This window comes from Chelonia mydas, chromosome 3, assembly GCF_015237465.2.
Source record: "Chelonia mydas isolate rCheMyd1 chromosome 3, rCheMyd1.pri.v2, whole genome shotgun sequence".
In the NCBI taxonomy this organism is placed as follows: Eukaryota; Metazoa; Chordata; order Testudines; family Cheloniidae; genus Chelonia; species Chelonia mydas.
This window is the reverse complement of record NC_057851.1, coordinates 88,458,574-88,474,245: the sequence shown is the minus strand read 5'-3', so window position 1 is coordinate 88,474,245 and position 15,672 is coordinate 88,458,574. Positions and strand designations below refer to the sequence as shown.

General features: G+C 41.9%; 1 protein-coding gene across 1 annotated transcript in view; it reads left to right on the top strand.

Annotated features, from left to right (window-relative positions):
* The window catches only part of FAM184A (family with sequence similarity 184 member A), a 167,849-nt gene that overhangs the window by 81,505 nt on the left and 70,672 nt on the right, over nucleotides 1-15,672 (top strand). Inside the window, 1 exon segment of the mRNA XM_037894706.2 lies at nucleotides 4,976-5,098. Coding sequence (XP_037750634.1) covers nucleotides 4,976-5,098 — 123 coding nt within the window.

Sequence of the window (15,672 nt, the reverse complement as noted above, 5' to 3'; positions counted from 1 at the left end):
CTGGCAGCCGGAACCCCAGACTGGCAGTGGGCTGAGCAGCTCAGCTCGCTGCCACTCAGCCCGGTGTCGGTCTGGGGTTCAGTCCGCCGGCTCCTGCCAGCCAGGGTCCCGGCTGCCAGCCCCTCTCAGCCCGCTGCCAGTCTGGGATCCTGGCCCTGCCCACACAGAGTGGGCACCTACCTTCTCCCTCGTTCTAGCCCATTCTCTTCCTCTCTCTCCGCACTGAGCTGAGGGTGGGAGTGCACTGAGTACAGGGCTGGGGGTGAAGGAGCAGGCTGGGGGTTAGGGTGCAGGGTCTGGCCAGGAGCTAGAATGAGGGAGGGGGGCTCAGGGTTGGGGCAGGAGGTTTGCGTGTGGAGTGCTTACCTGGGCAGCTCCCATTTGGTGCGAGGGGTGCAGGTGGGAATGTGGGGCGGGGGGTGCAAGAACTCCCGTTTGGTGCTCAGGGTGGGGGTGGGAATGTGGGGGGTGCAGGAGTCAGGGCAGGGGGCTGCGGGCGTGTGAGGGGGGTGCAGAAGTCAGGGCAGGGGGCTGGGGGCATGTGTGGGGGGTGCAGGAGTCAGGGCAGGGGGCTGGGGGTGTGGGCTGGGGTCGTGGGGGTGCTCCCAGCCCCCTGCCCAGAGCGACTCACGGCAGGGGGCTGGAGGGGATATGCCCCACTTCCACCCCCCTGTCCCCCCCCTCACTTCCACCCCCCTGTCCCCCCGTCCCCACTTCTTCTCCGCCTCCTCCCCGGAGCAGCGAGTGCGCTGCGGCTCCGCTTCTCCCCCTCCCATGCCAGGGCCATCAGCTGATTGGCGGCAGGGAGAGGAGGTGGTGCAGGAACGCAGCACGCAGGGGGAAGAGGCGGGGGAGAGGGAAGCTTGCCTGCCCTGCAGCAGTAGCCAGCAGGACCAAGCTTCTTCACCCTGCCCCCCTGGGGGGGGCAGGGGTGGAGAAGAGCAGGCCGGGGCGGGCAGGATTTTTAATGGCACGCTGCTGCCTGCTAGGGTCCCGGCCTGGGTTTGGCAGCAGGCTGAGCGGGGCCGGCGGCTGGGACCCAGCAGGCAGCAGCATGCCATTAAAAATCGGCTCGTGTGCCGTTGGTTGCCGATCCCTGGTGTACACCCATAGATGATATGGTGTTTTTGTCTTTTATTGTTTTCTGTGTGAATTCATTTGAGAGCATGATGATTGCCTGGTTTCACCCACACGGTTACTGTTGGGGCGTTGGTTCAACAGAGACACTGGTTTTATGGCTCATTACAACGATTTGTAACACCCTATTACCTGCAAACCCTTAATTGCCCACTTCATTTTAAGTGCTCTCCTATAGCATGTGTAAACTACTTATGCTTACCAGTCTGACCCAACTTTATATTTAGCTTAGACGCTCTGATTACCTTACCCAAACCTGAAGAAGAACTCTACGAAGCTCAAAAGCTTGTACTTTCCATCAACAGAAGTTTGTCCATTCCTCACTTACTTTGTCTCTCTCATATCATGAGACCAATTTGGCTACAACAATGCTACAAACAACTTTGGAATATGAGTTATTGGTCTTGTGTCCGTATCACAAATGTCCACCCTCATTGTGGGCTGACTTATTAGGGAACCTTGGCAGAGGATCGGGACTGAGTCAGCATAGAAACTGATCTACTGCCTAGTAAATACTACCTGTCTCAAGTCTGACATGAGACAGGAAGTCTTTGCTGGCAGCTTTGCAAAGATGTACTCTGCTGTGGCAAGGATAGAGGAAGGAAGACCCTGAGCATACTTCTGTGAAGAAAGTAGGAAGATAGTGAAAGGAAGTAAAAGACAAGAGGAGGAGGGAAAAGGAGTGATAGTAGGGTGAGGGGTGAAATATGTATTGAAAGGTTTATTTTTTTTATTGTAAATTGTATCTTTTAGTATGTTATAGGCAGAGCTGGTAGCACCTATATTTAATATTACTTGGCACCATTTTCAGTTGCTAATAACGTTGCCAAACTTCAGTCATTAAAGGTGAAGTTTTCCATGCTGGGTGTCTACCTCAGGCTGAATTTTATTTAATTTTTGTAAGTGTCAGCAAAAAAAAGAAACCAATTCTGAGAATCAGATTGGGAAAAATGTATTGTTGCCCATATGAAAAAAAGTTAACTGTTTTCTTGAAAAGCTCTAGCGTCTTTGTGCTTAGGAAGAAGGTCTGGAAAATTGTCAGAGATGTTGCTCTACTATCAGGGATGTGCCTTTTGTTATTCCAGTGAAAAGATGTCAAATTTAGACAAGTTATCATGTATATAAGCCTTTGAAAAATCACAATTGGCACGTGTTCAGTAGAGGCTGGCTAGGATTTTGCAGCTAAATTCTTCGGATACTGTCTGCACTGAGCATGCTCCATCTCAGGGATGCTGGACTCTCTTTGCAATGGCTGCTGCTAGCTTCTGTGACCAATGTGATGCTGGGCATCAGAACTGAGAGTGGAAAGACAGTCTCTCCGGTGCTCTCAATACCACTTCCCCTCCTCCTCCCTTCCCCCCCAGCAGTTTGGAACAGAAAAATCTGAATTAGCTGCAGAGGGGACAAGAACTGAGCTAGAATGATGGAGTAGGCTTGGGACAAGGAGCTGGGGGGGATTGGGAGATGGGGACTGAAACTAGGTGGGAAAAGAGTCTGGGAGGCGAGGAGGGGACAGGGACTGGGATTGAGAGCCCAGATGGGAGGAAAGATTGGGACTTGGAGAGGACATCTCAAATTGGGCATGCAAAATTCGTGGACACTTCTGACCTTAATGTTACTGTGTCTTAGTTCCCCATCTATAAAATGAGAATAATGTCACCCCATCGCCTCACTGGGGTGCTGTGAAAATACATAAATTAATTTTTGTGAACCTCTGAGATACTATAATGATGAGCACTATAGAAAAGACCATAAGGAAATTAATATTTCAAAACTTCAGAGCAGGGTTTGAATAGTGTGACTAAATAAAACCTGGGGCTACTCATTGAACAATAAGGATAAACAAAATATTGAATAGCTGCTTATTCAGTGTCCACCATCTATCATATGCATAAGGCCCTACCAAATTCACAGCCCATTTTGGTCAATTTCATGGTCATAGAATTTTTAAAATAGTAAATTTCATTATTTCAGATATTTAAATCTGAAATTTTACAGTAAGTGTAGATCTCCTGACCCAAAAGGAGGTTGAAGGGGGTAGGGGGTGTCACAAGGTTATTGTACGGGGGGGTGTCATGGTATTGCCACCCTTACTTCTGCACTGCTGCTGGCAGCGGCACTGCCTTCAGAGCTTGACTGGTGGAGAGCAATGGCTGCGAGCTGGGAGCTCAGCCCTGAAGACAGCGCCACTACCAGCAGCTAACACTCTCTGGCCACCCAGTGCTGAAGACACTGCAGAAGTAAGGGTGGCAATACTGTGACCCCCCGCCGACAATAACCTTCTGACCCTTCCCCCCACAACTCCCTTTTGGGTCAGCCCCCAGTTTGAGGAAACGCTGGTCTCCCCTGTGAAATCTGTATAGTGCAGGGTAAAAGTACACACACAAAAACAGATTTCACGTACGAGACCAGATTTCATGGTCCGTGATGTGTTTTTCATGGCCGCAAATTTGGTAGGGCCCTACCTATGCACTAAATGAGGCAGAGATCCTGTGGAGAAAATAGTATGTGATTATGTAATTTAAAGGTTTATAATACATATTCAAAAGGGGGCCAAATTAAGGTTGCAAGGAAACCTCAATTCTGTTATTTCTAACTTGTGAGTGACTTGACTTTGCAACTTTAATGTTATTGTAATGTAATTTTTGGACCGAGTAGATTTAAAATATGTTGCACTGAGATTTGAGCTAGGACTCTTTAATCCTTCAAAATGTTTTGGTTTTTTTGGGGGGTTTTTGTTTTTCGTTTGTTTGTTTGTTTTTTTACTTTGAAGGCTTTCAGCATGTTTGTGACTTGAAGTTTATTAAAAGCCCATTTTGCTACTGTTACATTTTTGTATGTTAAAATAATTTTGTGACATTGCATTATTATATGCTGGAATAATGTTCCATTTTGTCACATTCGTGTCCAAAATATTAATAAAACGCTAGTCTTAAAAATAACTAGTTTTTTTAAAGAGTAACGATTCTGGCACAAACATATATGGCATAGGTTTATGAAACAGTGATGTAAGTCACAGATTGACAGATGCAGAAAGGCACACATGCAATTTATTATTTATTAATATTTCATTTTCTAATATTTGTGTTGTTCAAGCTGGGGCCTCTTATTAAAATCAGGGCCTTCTTAGGCTAAGTGCTGTACAAACCTGGATATAGATGCAGTCCCTGCCCCTCAAAAATTGTAATCTAAAAATGTAAGCTAAGTATGAGGGGGAGGGGTGAAAGGTAGACCGTCAAATACATACATTTTCATTACATGAATATCATTTTAGATATGTGGGTATGTTTGCTGGGTTTTTTTAGTTTTATAATGACAAAAATTATTTACTTTCCCCAACTGCAGCTCAGCTGCCTGTCTGACCCTTCAGCATAGACTTAAAGGTTTTACTGCTTCCTCTTCTGCAATTTATATAGAAATTAAATACTATGTTATCAAATTTAAAACTCATGTTTGATGCAATTTAAGGTCCCTGAGTTGGTGGAGCCCACGTATATGGGAGACTGAGAGTCTACATTTTTGAATGCTTTGAGCTAATTTACTGCAAAGTAATGATGGTATTATAAAAGGAAGTTTTACATACTATTCTTTTTATCTTATCAACAAGGGATGTGGACTAGAAAGTACACAAAAAAGCCATGATCTCCAGAATAACAGGCAAAACTTACCCCGTTTATAATTCCTTTGAGATAAGAGAGTTCTTTCTAGGAGTTAAAAGCTGTCGTATTTCTGGAGGAAAACAAACTCTGGTTTTCTTTTTAATACGGTACACCTTTGACATGTAATGACTACTAAGAATGGATGTAATTTTTCTGTTTTGTTCTTCTGTTTTTTTAAGGAGTTGGAGCAGCAATTTGAAAAGGAGAAACTACATCTGGAAGGGGATAAGAATCAGCTTAGACAGCAGCTGGAAAATATGAGGGAAGAACTGACTACAAAGCTGACTTCAGCCAATCAGGAGGCAAGAATTTTCTTAGTCAAATTAGCTCACTGTCATATGCATTAGCCCACATTTAATCAGTAATGATAGCTTATTCAACTGATTTTGTGAATTAGATATTAGACTGAGCCCATGCTGTTGGGCCTTTTTTAGCTCATTGTCTGTTTTAACGTGAGTATTCCCAAAATATAATTCACTTGACCACTGTCAAGTATGATTTTTTTTCTTTTACAATATATTTTCCTACAAATTAGTGTAGCAAAAGGAAAGGAAACTAAGGTACAAAACGATCATGTAAACAGCTCCATTTATCTCTACTCTGCTCATGTGCAAATCAAGTACTTACTAAATTTCCATGCACAAAATACTTCAAGAGGTAATTAAAGAGAAAAGGCCAATCTTTTTGGTAACCCAATTTTTTTATAATTTGTTTGCTGTAAAGTGTGGCTAATTTCACAGCATGCAGATCCTTTTTAAAGTTTCCTGGGAAAGAAGAATTCAACTCTTATTTCCAATAATAAAATTATCTATTATGATACAATATATAGTCATGTATTCCAGACTACCTAATGATAGTTTTAGTTTGTATTTAAAATGTGACAAATTGGTGGTTTCCGTCAATTTCTTAGTGAGTAAGTGTCTGCCTTACAGTTTACATCCAACCAAGTCTTGGCAGAGAAACTCCCAGAGATGGTTCTTTCAGGTCAGACATATTACATTGTTCCATCCGTATATGGAATTTTTTGCCCTGTGTCAGCAAAATACTTAAGTACATTCTTAAGTCCCATTGACCTCACTGTTCAATGGGATTTATGTGCTTTGCTGAATAGGGATGGACTTAACGTATGTGCGCAAGGGCTTTGCTGAATTAGGAATTTGCACCATTATTTCTCATGTTGTATCGATTCTGTGGATCAGAGAAGATGCCTCTCTAATTCTAACCGTGTGCAACATCAAAAAACACTAAATTCACTGTTTGTTTTTTAAAAACAGAACTGATTACTTTTGGATGACAGTACAGGATGCAGAATTATAAATTAATATATTAAACATGTATATTTAGCTATATTTTTCTCTCTACATCTGGTACATCTTCAGCCCCTTTTGAACCTCCCATCTTCAAAGTTCATCAATGTTGCTGTTTAATCAATCATAAATGTCACTATTGAACAATGCTTGTCATTGCCGGACACTCCTCGACTCTGGCACTACTGAACAGTTATGGGAATGAGTATCTTTGCCAGTAGTTCAAGCCTTTTGAGATTGGGAATGGAAGCTCGATCTCTCTCTTGCAAGTTTGAAGGAGTACCAGAATGCCACTGACCTGGCTGCTTTAATTTTATCTCAGTATAAAAATTATTTTCAAGTTGCGAACGTGATCACTTGTGGTATTTGTTTATTTTGCCACTTCAGTAGAAAGCCGCCTTATCTCCCTTTTGTCCTCCTAGGGCAGCACTTTCATGCTATCATTCCAATTTGGTTTTCTTATTGCTGTTTTAACGATTGTCTCTCAGTAACATAAGCTAAAACCTTCTATATTAAATTTAATTCTTACATTTTTTGCTAATGTGTTCATATCCAGGTGGCAACTAAGTAGAGTGGAAAGAGCTGAAATTTTTATTTACGGAGACTTCACCTTCTTTATCCAGCTGCTACCGAACAAGGAATATAATTCACATTTCAAAACAGATTATCATTCTTTATTCAGAAAATATAAATCCAATCCACTAGAGTAGCTAGTGTACTCTATTCTAGGTTTTCCTTTTTTGTCTTGACTTAGTAAGTACAAGACACTGGTGCTCTGCTTACAACAATAATTTACTTCTAGACTTTCATAGGCAAAACTGGGAAAGGGTTTGTAAGAGGTACAATACTGCATTTATTTTCTGTAATTAGTACAACACTGAATATTCACTGATGCAGAAGAATCTTTCTTGTGAAATGCCAGTTCCGTCCTTTTATTGTGTCTCTAACATTCCTGTTCATATGTTTACATTTTTTTAAATAATATTTTGGCTCTTTACATAAAAGGAAGTATATATTTATTACCCTTTCTCTTCATAATGCCATCTGTCTGTTAGTCATGGCCAAAGATAACAACTCGCTCATGACCCTAAAATGTTCATAAAGACAGGCAATGTGGGTGAAGTAATATCTTCTTTTGGACCAATTTCTGTTGGTGAAAGAGACAAGCTTTCAAGCTTACAGAGAGATCTTCTTCAGGTCTGGGCTCTGTGCAAGAAGAGCTCTGTGTAAAATCATAAGCTTGTCTCTTTCACCAACTGAAGTTGATCCAATAAAAGATATCACCTCACCTACCTTGTCGCTCCATTGTTCTAGGACCAATATGGCTACAACAACATTGCAAACATAGAGATCACATGCAGTCCCAGGTTATTGAAGTGTTACAGTTTCATCATATATCTGTGTGCTACAGAGTGTGAAAACTTGTTGATATGTTAAAGAAGTGTTGAAATGTGAAGGTGGTAAGCAGCAACATATACATTTACAGCAGGAAGAGCCGGCCTACCAGATTATGAAATTGGTATAGAATCAAGTAATACAGTATCTTGAAAAAGCTTATTATAAGAGAGTTCCATAATTTCAAAACACCATCATTTGTAACACACAATTCATGGATAAGCAATTATCTTTTGATAGCTTTGAATAACTTAGGACCTACTGGGGGGGGAAAAAAGAGACCAACATGTGACTGCTTCTGTATTTAGTATTGTAGAGGTGCCAAATAATTAACTTTTGTGTCACCATTTCAATTATAAACAAGTATTGTCAGGGGTTTCTGAGAAAGTAGTAAAAAGTTGTTTCAAACTGAAACTTTACAAACCAGGTATGCAATATATCGGAAGCAAACGTATCATTATACTTTAAATTTTTGGTATTTAATGTTTCATGGGAAACAGTTAAGAAAACAGAGTTGGTCTTACTGTTTTTGAGCAGCCCTGCAAAATAGTAGTGTGCCATTCATCTCTCTGCAAGATATAAACAATTTATTTCCTCCATGGTAACACCATTATACCCAGGACAGAACTATGGATTTTGGGTAAGGTTATGGAATATTTCTTTGAAATACACCCTGAACTTAGCTGACTCTTTTTACTGTGTGTGTGTGTGTGTGTGTGTGTGTGTGTGTGTGTGTGTGTGTGTGTGTGTGTGTGTGTGTGTGTGTGTGTGTGTGTGTGTGTGTGTGTGTGTGTGAGAGAGAGAGAGAGATGGTGGTAGAAAGCGGGCATCGTTAAGTTCTGTCCTGTACTTTACTGTTGCAGAAGTGGAGCCCAGATGATTGTTCCTTCAGCATTAGCTATTGGCTTATTTCAGTTCATATTGGTTTAATGTTTCAAAGATATCTTTGCAATGAAAATGGAAACTTTTTTTAATTCAAGTTGAGATTCACATGTATCACCAAATCAGAGGGCCCATTGTCACAGGCTATGTGAGGCTGAAACACTAGTGCTCTACACAAAATCAGAAATATCTTGCATCTATCGATTAGATAATTTGTTAAAATAGGACGGAAATAAAAGAAGAAATATACTTGTTTTTGGAAGTTTTCAGAAATTGCTTGCTGTTTTCTAACATGATCTTTGCCATTTTTTGCTGCTAGTCACAGCTGATCCTCTTTGTATCTTTTATTTCATAATATTTATAAAGAGACCAAGTTATTGACAATTAAAAATAAGCTACTGTGTATAAAAAGTAATATATGTTAGAAAAGGAGAGAGAGAATGAGAGAAGAGAAACAGCTCTTTTGGTTCTGCCTCTTATATAATAAAGTATATTATATGTGCCATTTTTGTTTTAATATTTTATTTCTTTAGCTTGAGCTCCATCAGTATTAACTCCGGTATGAAACTGCAGAAAAACCTGAGTGTCTCTGGATTAAGTTTAGAGGCGTGAGCAACAAGGGTGATGTAGTGGTGGGAGTGTGCTATAGATCACTGGACCAGGGGGATGAGGTGGATGAGGCTTTCTTCCAGCAACTTGCAGAAGCTACTAGATCACACGCCCTGGTTCTCATGGGCAACTTTAATCTTCCTGATATCTGCTGGGAGAGCACTACAGCGGTGCATAGACAATCCAGGAAGTTTTTGGAAAATGTAGGGGACAATTTCCTGGTGCAAGTGCTAGAGGAGCCAACTGGGGGGGAGCTTTTCTTGACCTGCTGCTCACAAACCGGGAAGAATTAGTGGGGGAAGCAAAAGTGGATGGGAATCTGGGAGGCAGTGACCATGAGTTGGTTGAGTTCAGGATCCTGACACAGGGAAGAAAGGTAAGCAGCAGAATACGGACCCTGGACTTCAGGAAAGCAGACTTCGACTCCCTCAGGGAACTGATGGGTAGGATCCCCTGGGGGAATAACATGAAGGGGAAAGGAGTCCAGGAGAGCTGGCTGTATTTCAAGGAATCCCTATTGAGGTTACAGGGACAAACCATCCCGATGTGTAGAAAGAATAGTAAATATGGCAGGCGACCAGCTTGGCTTAACGGTGAAATTTTGCGGATCTTAAACATAAAAAAGAAGCTTACAAGAAGTGGAAGATTGGACAGATGACCAGGGAAGGGTATAAAAATATTGCTCGGGCATGTAGGAATGAAATCAGGAGGGCCAAATCACACGTGGAGCTGCAGCTAGCAAGAGATGTTAAGAGTAACAAGAAGGGTTTCTTCAGGTATGTTGGCAACAAGAAGAAAGCCAAGGAAAGTGTGGGCCCCTTACTGAATGAGGGAGGCAACCTAGTGACAGAGGATGTGGAAAAAGCTAATGTACTCAATGCTTTTTTTGCCTCTGTCTTCACGAACAAGGTCAGCTCCCAGACTGCTGCGCTGGGCATTACAGCATGGGGAGTAGGTGGTCAGCCTTCTGTGGAGAAAGAAGTGGTTCGGGACTATTTAGAAAAGCTGGACGTGCACAAGTCCATGGGGCCGGACGCGTTGCATCCGAGAGTGCTAAAGGAATTGGCGGCTGTGATTGCAGAGCCATTGGCCATTATCTTTGAAAACTCATGGCGAACGGGGGAAGTCCCGGATGACTGGAAAAAGGCTAATGTAGTGCCAATCTTTATAAAAGGGAAGAAGGAGGATCCTGGGAACTACAGGCCAGTCAGTCTCACCTCAGTCCCCGGAAAAATCATGGAGCAGGTCCTCAAGGAATCAATCCTGAAGCACTTACACGAGAGGAAAGTGATCAGGAACAGTCAGCATGGATTCACCAAGGGAAGGTCATGCCTGACTAATCTAATCGCCTTCTATGATGAGATTACTGGTTCTCTGGATGAAGGGAAAGCAGTGGATGTATTGTTTCTTGACTTTAGCAAAGCTTTTGACACTGTCTCCCACAGTATTCTTGTCAGCAAGTTAAAGAAGTATGGGCTGGATGAATGCACTATAAGGTGGGTAGAAAGTTGGCTAGATTGTCGGGCTCAACGGGTAGTGATCAATGGCTCCATGTCTAGTTGGCAGCCGGTATCAAGTGGAGTACCCCAGGGGTCGGTCCTGGGGCCGGTTTTGTTCAATATCTTCATAAATGATCTGGAGGATGGTGTGGATTGTACTCTCAGCAAATTTGCGTATGATACTAAACTAGGAGGAGTGGTAGATACGCTGGAGGGCAGGGATAGGATACAGAGGGACCTAAACAAATTGGAGGATTGGGCAAAAGAAATCTGATGAGGTTCAACAAGGATAAGTGCAGGGTCCTGCACTTAGGACGGAAGAACCCAATGCACCGCTACAGACTAGGGACCGAATGGCTAGGCAGCAGTTCTGCGGAAAAGGACCTAGGGGTGACAGTGGACGAGAAGCTGGATATGAGTCAACAGTGTTCCCTTGTTGCCAAGAAGGCCAATGGCATTTTGGGATGTATAAGTAGGGGCATTGCCAGCAGATCGAGGGACGTGATCGTTCCCGTCTATTCGACATTGGTGAGGCCTCATCTGGAGTACTGTGTCCAGTTTTGGGCCCCGCACTACAAGAAGGATGTGGATAAATTGGAGAGAGTCCAGCAAAGGGCAACAAAAATGATTAGGGGTCTGGAACACATGACTTATCAGGAGAGGCTGAGGGAACTGGGATTGTTTAGTCTGCAGAAGAGAAGAATGAGGGGGGATTTGATAGCTGCTTTCAGCTACCTGGGAGGTGGTTTCAAAGAGGATGGTTCTAGACTATTCTCAGTGGTAGAAGATGACAGGACAAGGAGTAATGGTCTCAAGTTGCAGTGGGGAGATTTAGGTTGGATATTAGGAAAAACTTTTTCACTAGGAGGGTGGTGAAACACTGGAATGCGTTACCTAGGGAGGTGGTAGAATCTCCTTCCTTAGAGGTTTTTAAGGTCAGGCTTGACAGAGCCCTGGCTGGGATGATTTAGTTGGGGGATTGGTCCTGCTTTGAGCAGGGGGTTGGACTAGATGACCTCCTGAGGTCCCTTCCAACCCTGATATTCTATGATTCTATGATTCTAACTGAAGACATTTCTCCATAGCTTTTGACAGACAAGTAGCTTTACCGACGAAAGTAAGGCTTTCTGGTACCTCCTGTTTCTGCTCTTTACTCATCTCAGCACTTGTCTTTCTCTTTCTGCTTTTGTTTGTCTGCCTCAAAGAGTCAGATATGTATAGAGCACTTACGTTCTTCAATTTTTTATTCATTATCCTTTTTCCTCAATTTAATTTTCTTAGCTGCATCTCTAATGACTGAAATAAAGAAGGTAATGGGAAAGAAAGCAGTTAAGCAGAAAAACCCTTGCCTTATAGTTTGAGCTTATCCTTGGCCACCTTGGAAACACTTTTTACTTCCTGCCTCAAGGCCCTGTGTAGCCCTCAAGGACCGGGCAGATAACCGACTCCTTACCCAGAATCTGAGGCAAAGTGAATATTACTACAAGGAGGTCCCAGTGGAAAAGCCTGATACATTTTTTTTTTTTAACCAGTGGTCCAGGGCAGATGAGAGACTAATGCAGTTTTCCTGTTATATTGGGCTTTTAAAAGAAGTCCCGTCCCACCAAGAGGGATAACAGTTAGTGTTCTTCAACTATAGATCTCAAAGTGTTGTACAAAGGTGGATATGTATCATTATTTCCATTTTATATTTGGAGAAACTAAGGCACAGAGAGGTGAAGTTACTTGCTGTGTGACACTGAACAAGTCAGTGCAACTTTCTGTGCCTCCGTCTCTCCATCTGTAAACTAGGGGTAATGATACATTTGTGTAATTGGTTCACCAACTTTGATAGTAGTGCTGCTATAGACTCTCTGTCTTTGCCTATCAGTACCTAGAGAGTTGATTTTAGAAGAAACCTGTGGTTGGGAACATAAGGGACAGAAAGTAGTTTCTCATCAGCGACATCCTAATCAGGGATCCCTGAATGTTTGCTTTTTTCTGAAAGGGCTAAGAGAATTTTCAAACTATAAATATTGACTGGACTCGAGCAACAGCACTAAACTTTTTCCATGGTGCTAATATAGTTCCTGAGTTTGTGCTTTGTTGATTGAATTGCAACCAGAGGACAGTGCTGAAACTACAGTAAACAAAGGTTAATTATTCAGACTGAAATTTCTCTAGGATACCAAGGTTAATGCTATGCCTCTTGCAAGGACCACGGATGTTCAGGGGTTCAGTTTTACATTTTTGACGTTGCACTCCATATGATTTTATGAAAATATGCTAATGAGTGTGAATATAATGTAACTGGAATATGCTTCATGCAAAAGGTTCTTGTAAGGTATCATTACAAAGCTTATAATCTACTGAGTGTCTTCATCCTATTTGTATGAATGTATCATTCTTGTATCTAGGAAACTAGGAATATAAAATATAACTCTGAGGTCCTATTGTAGTTATACAAAGTGTGGACCATTAGTGGTGGTTTAGAATCTTGATGGCTCCCATCAATTAGGACAATTGACTGTAGATGGCTCTGTTTACTTGCAAGCCTTCTTGTGAATTAGGCCAGGAAGAATGAAGGCTTGGGGTCTCACAGGACATGTGACCATGTCACCTGGAACTGGAATCCATCTTAAACCTGGTGTGTTTCCATTTAGAAGGAGGGGTGGGGACCCAAAGAGACAAGATTCCCACCTTGTGCCAAAGGTATATAAGGGGGTGGAACAGATCAAAGGGGATTCCAGTCATGAGAAATCCCCTTGCTACCATCTGAGCTGGAACAAGGACTGTATCGGGGGAGAAGGATTGGGCCCAGACTAGAAAGAAGTCTAGTCTGTGAAAGAAGTTTATTGGAACATCTCTGAGGGTTTCTTAATGTATTAGGCTTAGACTTGTGTGTTTTTGTTTTATTTTGCTTGGTAATTTACTTCGTTCTGTCAGTTATTACTTGGAACCACTTAAATCCTACTTTTTATATTTAATAAAATCACTTTTTACTTATTAATTAACCCAGAGCAAGTAATTAATACCTGGGGGAGCAAACAGCTGTTTGCTGTATAATCAGTGTTATAGAGGGCAAACAATTTATGAGTTTACCTGTATAAGCGTCGAGTAAAATGTATTTATTTGGGGGTTGGATCCCATTGGGAACTGGGTATCTGGGAGCTAGAGACAGGAGCACTTTCTGAGCTGTTTTCTGTTAAGTCTGCAGCTTTTGTGGGATGTGGTTCAGACCTGGGTCTGTGTTTGCAGCAGGCTAGCATGTCTGGCTCAACAAGACAGGGTACTGAAGTTCCAAGCTGCCAGGGAAAATGGGCTCAGAGGTAGTCTCCGCACATCAGGTGGCAGTCCCAAGGTGGTTTCTGTGACCCAATCTGTCACAACATTATTTTCAAAAGATGACAGGCACTTTCAGTAATATCTTTATCATCATGCTTGATCATTGGTTGGTTTTGCCTCAGAGGAAAAATTGCCTCCTAATGAATCAAAAGTACCATCTCCTGCAACATCTAGGTTTCCTTGGAGATTTCTATCCAGTTTTGAATTAGATAAAACTCTGTTTAGCTTATACATTACATATACTCATCATTCTGATTTTGATTAACACTTTTTCCAGCTAACTAATTCAGTAGTGTTTTTATTATTCCTGAGACAAGGTGGGTGAGGAAATATCTTTTACTGGACCAACTTCTGTTGGTGAGAGAGACAACCTTTTAAGCCACACAGAGCGCTTGTACAGGTATGAGAGAGAAACTCCCAGCATCACTGAAAAATGCAAGGTGGAACAGATTGTTTAGCATAAGTAGTTAGCATGTGTTGTAATCAACCATTCGAGGTAGAGTGGCCTATTAAGACTTCTGCTGTCATGGGACAAAAAGAGGGAGTTAGTTGATTATAGATTGTTGTAATAAGCCATAAATACAGTGCTTATGTTCAATCCATGATTTTTAGTGTCTGACAGAGTAATGAATATAAGCCCCCAAGCTCATCTTTTGAAAGTTTTGTGCAGGATTCCTTTGAGGATGAGGACTGATAAGTCACTTTGTGAAAAGTGTTCATTCACAGGTGAATCGGGTGTTTTTTTCTTTTTATCATTTTCCTGTGTGAGTTCATTTGAGATCATAGTGATTGACTAGTTTCTCTCACACAGTTGTTGGGGCATTTAGAGGTATACCACAGGTTGAGATAGGCATATGTAAGATCCATGGAAGGATCTTTGGGGCAGGGGATTGTTGATTGACATGGCTGCAACTACACATCATTATTCCTGGTATTCTTGGACTTGGCCTGTTTTTAGTTTTTCTTCTGTTTCAATTTTTAATTTTTTTATAAAAATAATAACTAAGGAAACCAAGAGACCAAGAAGCAAAGAAAGACCCAGAACAGGAGGAGCTGAGGTGCCTTCTTTTCATTGGTTCTGCTGCCTGTGTATCAAAATTTATGAGAAAAATCTAGTAAGGATATGGAAGTCCAGAAAACAAATTAGTAATAACTGATCTCTTCCTCCCTAATGTTGAGGAAAATATCAATAACTGTTGGTAATATTAGTATTTGTAAATAACTATAGAAACATGTTAAAAAAATCTTAATTCTCTGCCCCAAATATTGAAACCAAGTTTACTCATATTTGTAAAATAAATACTTGCGGACTACTATGTCGCATTGCTCAGGGTTAACGATTGCATACTTCGTACTGTATACTTGAAGTGGAGGAATTCTTAAGGTCACCATTAGATCCTTTTCTCTTTAATTGCTTGACTTCTAACGATTTGAAGTTTTTCAAATGAAGAATTTAATGTAACGTTCTTGTAGTGTATTAGAGGCTTTTTTGTACTAAAATGTGTCCTGATTAATGGTTAAAATAGGTCAATGAAGGGGGTGGAATTCCTGGTGCCTGTTGCTTGGTCAGGGGCTTTTCTGAACAGTTCACTTACTCTCTTCACTTTTATTCCTTTGGCTGCTCCTTTTGCTGTAGTGTAAGTTCCTCTTGGTGATTCTCCTGTTCCCCAACCTTCCACTCAGCTTCTGCTCAGACTCTGGGGCTAGAACCAAGTTTCACCCTTTCTCTCTGTCTTGCTGCTAGTCTTTTGACAGGGGATGAAAGTCCCCTTGGCATTTCACCTGTTCCCTGCTGCACCCGGTCGTGATTGTTGCTGCTTCTGCGGGGGCTCTCCTGAGTACTTCACCTGCTAATCCTTT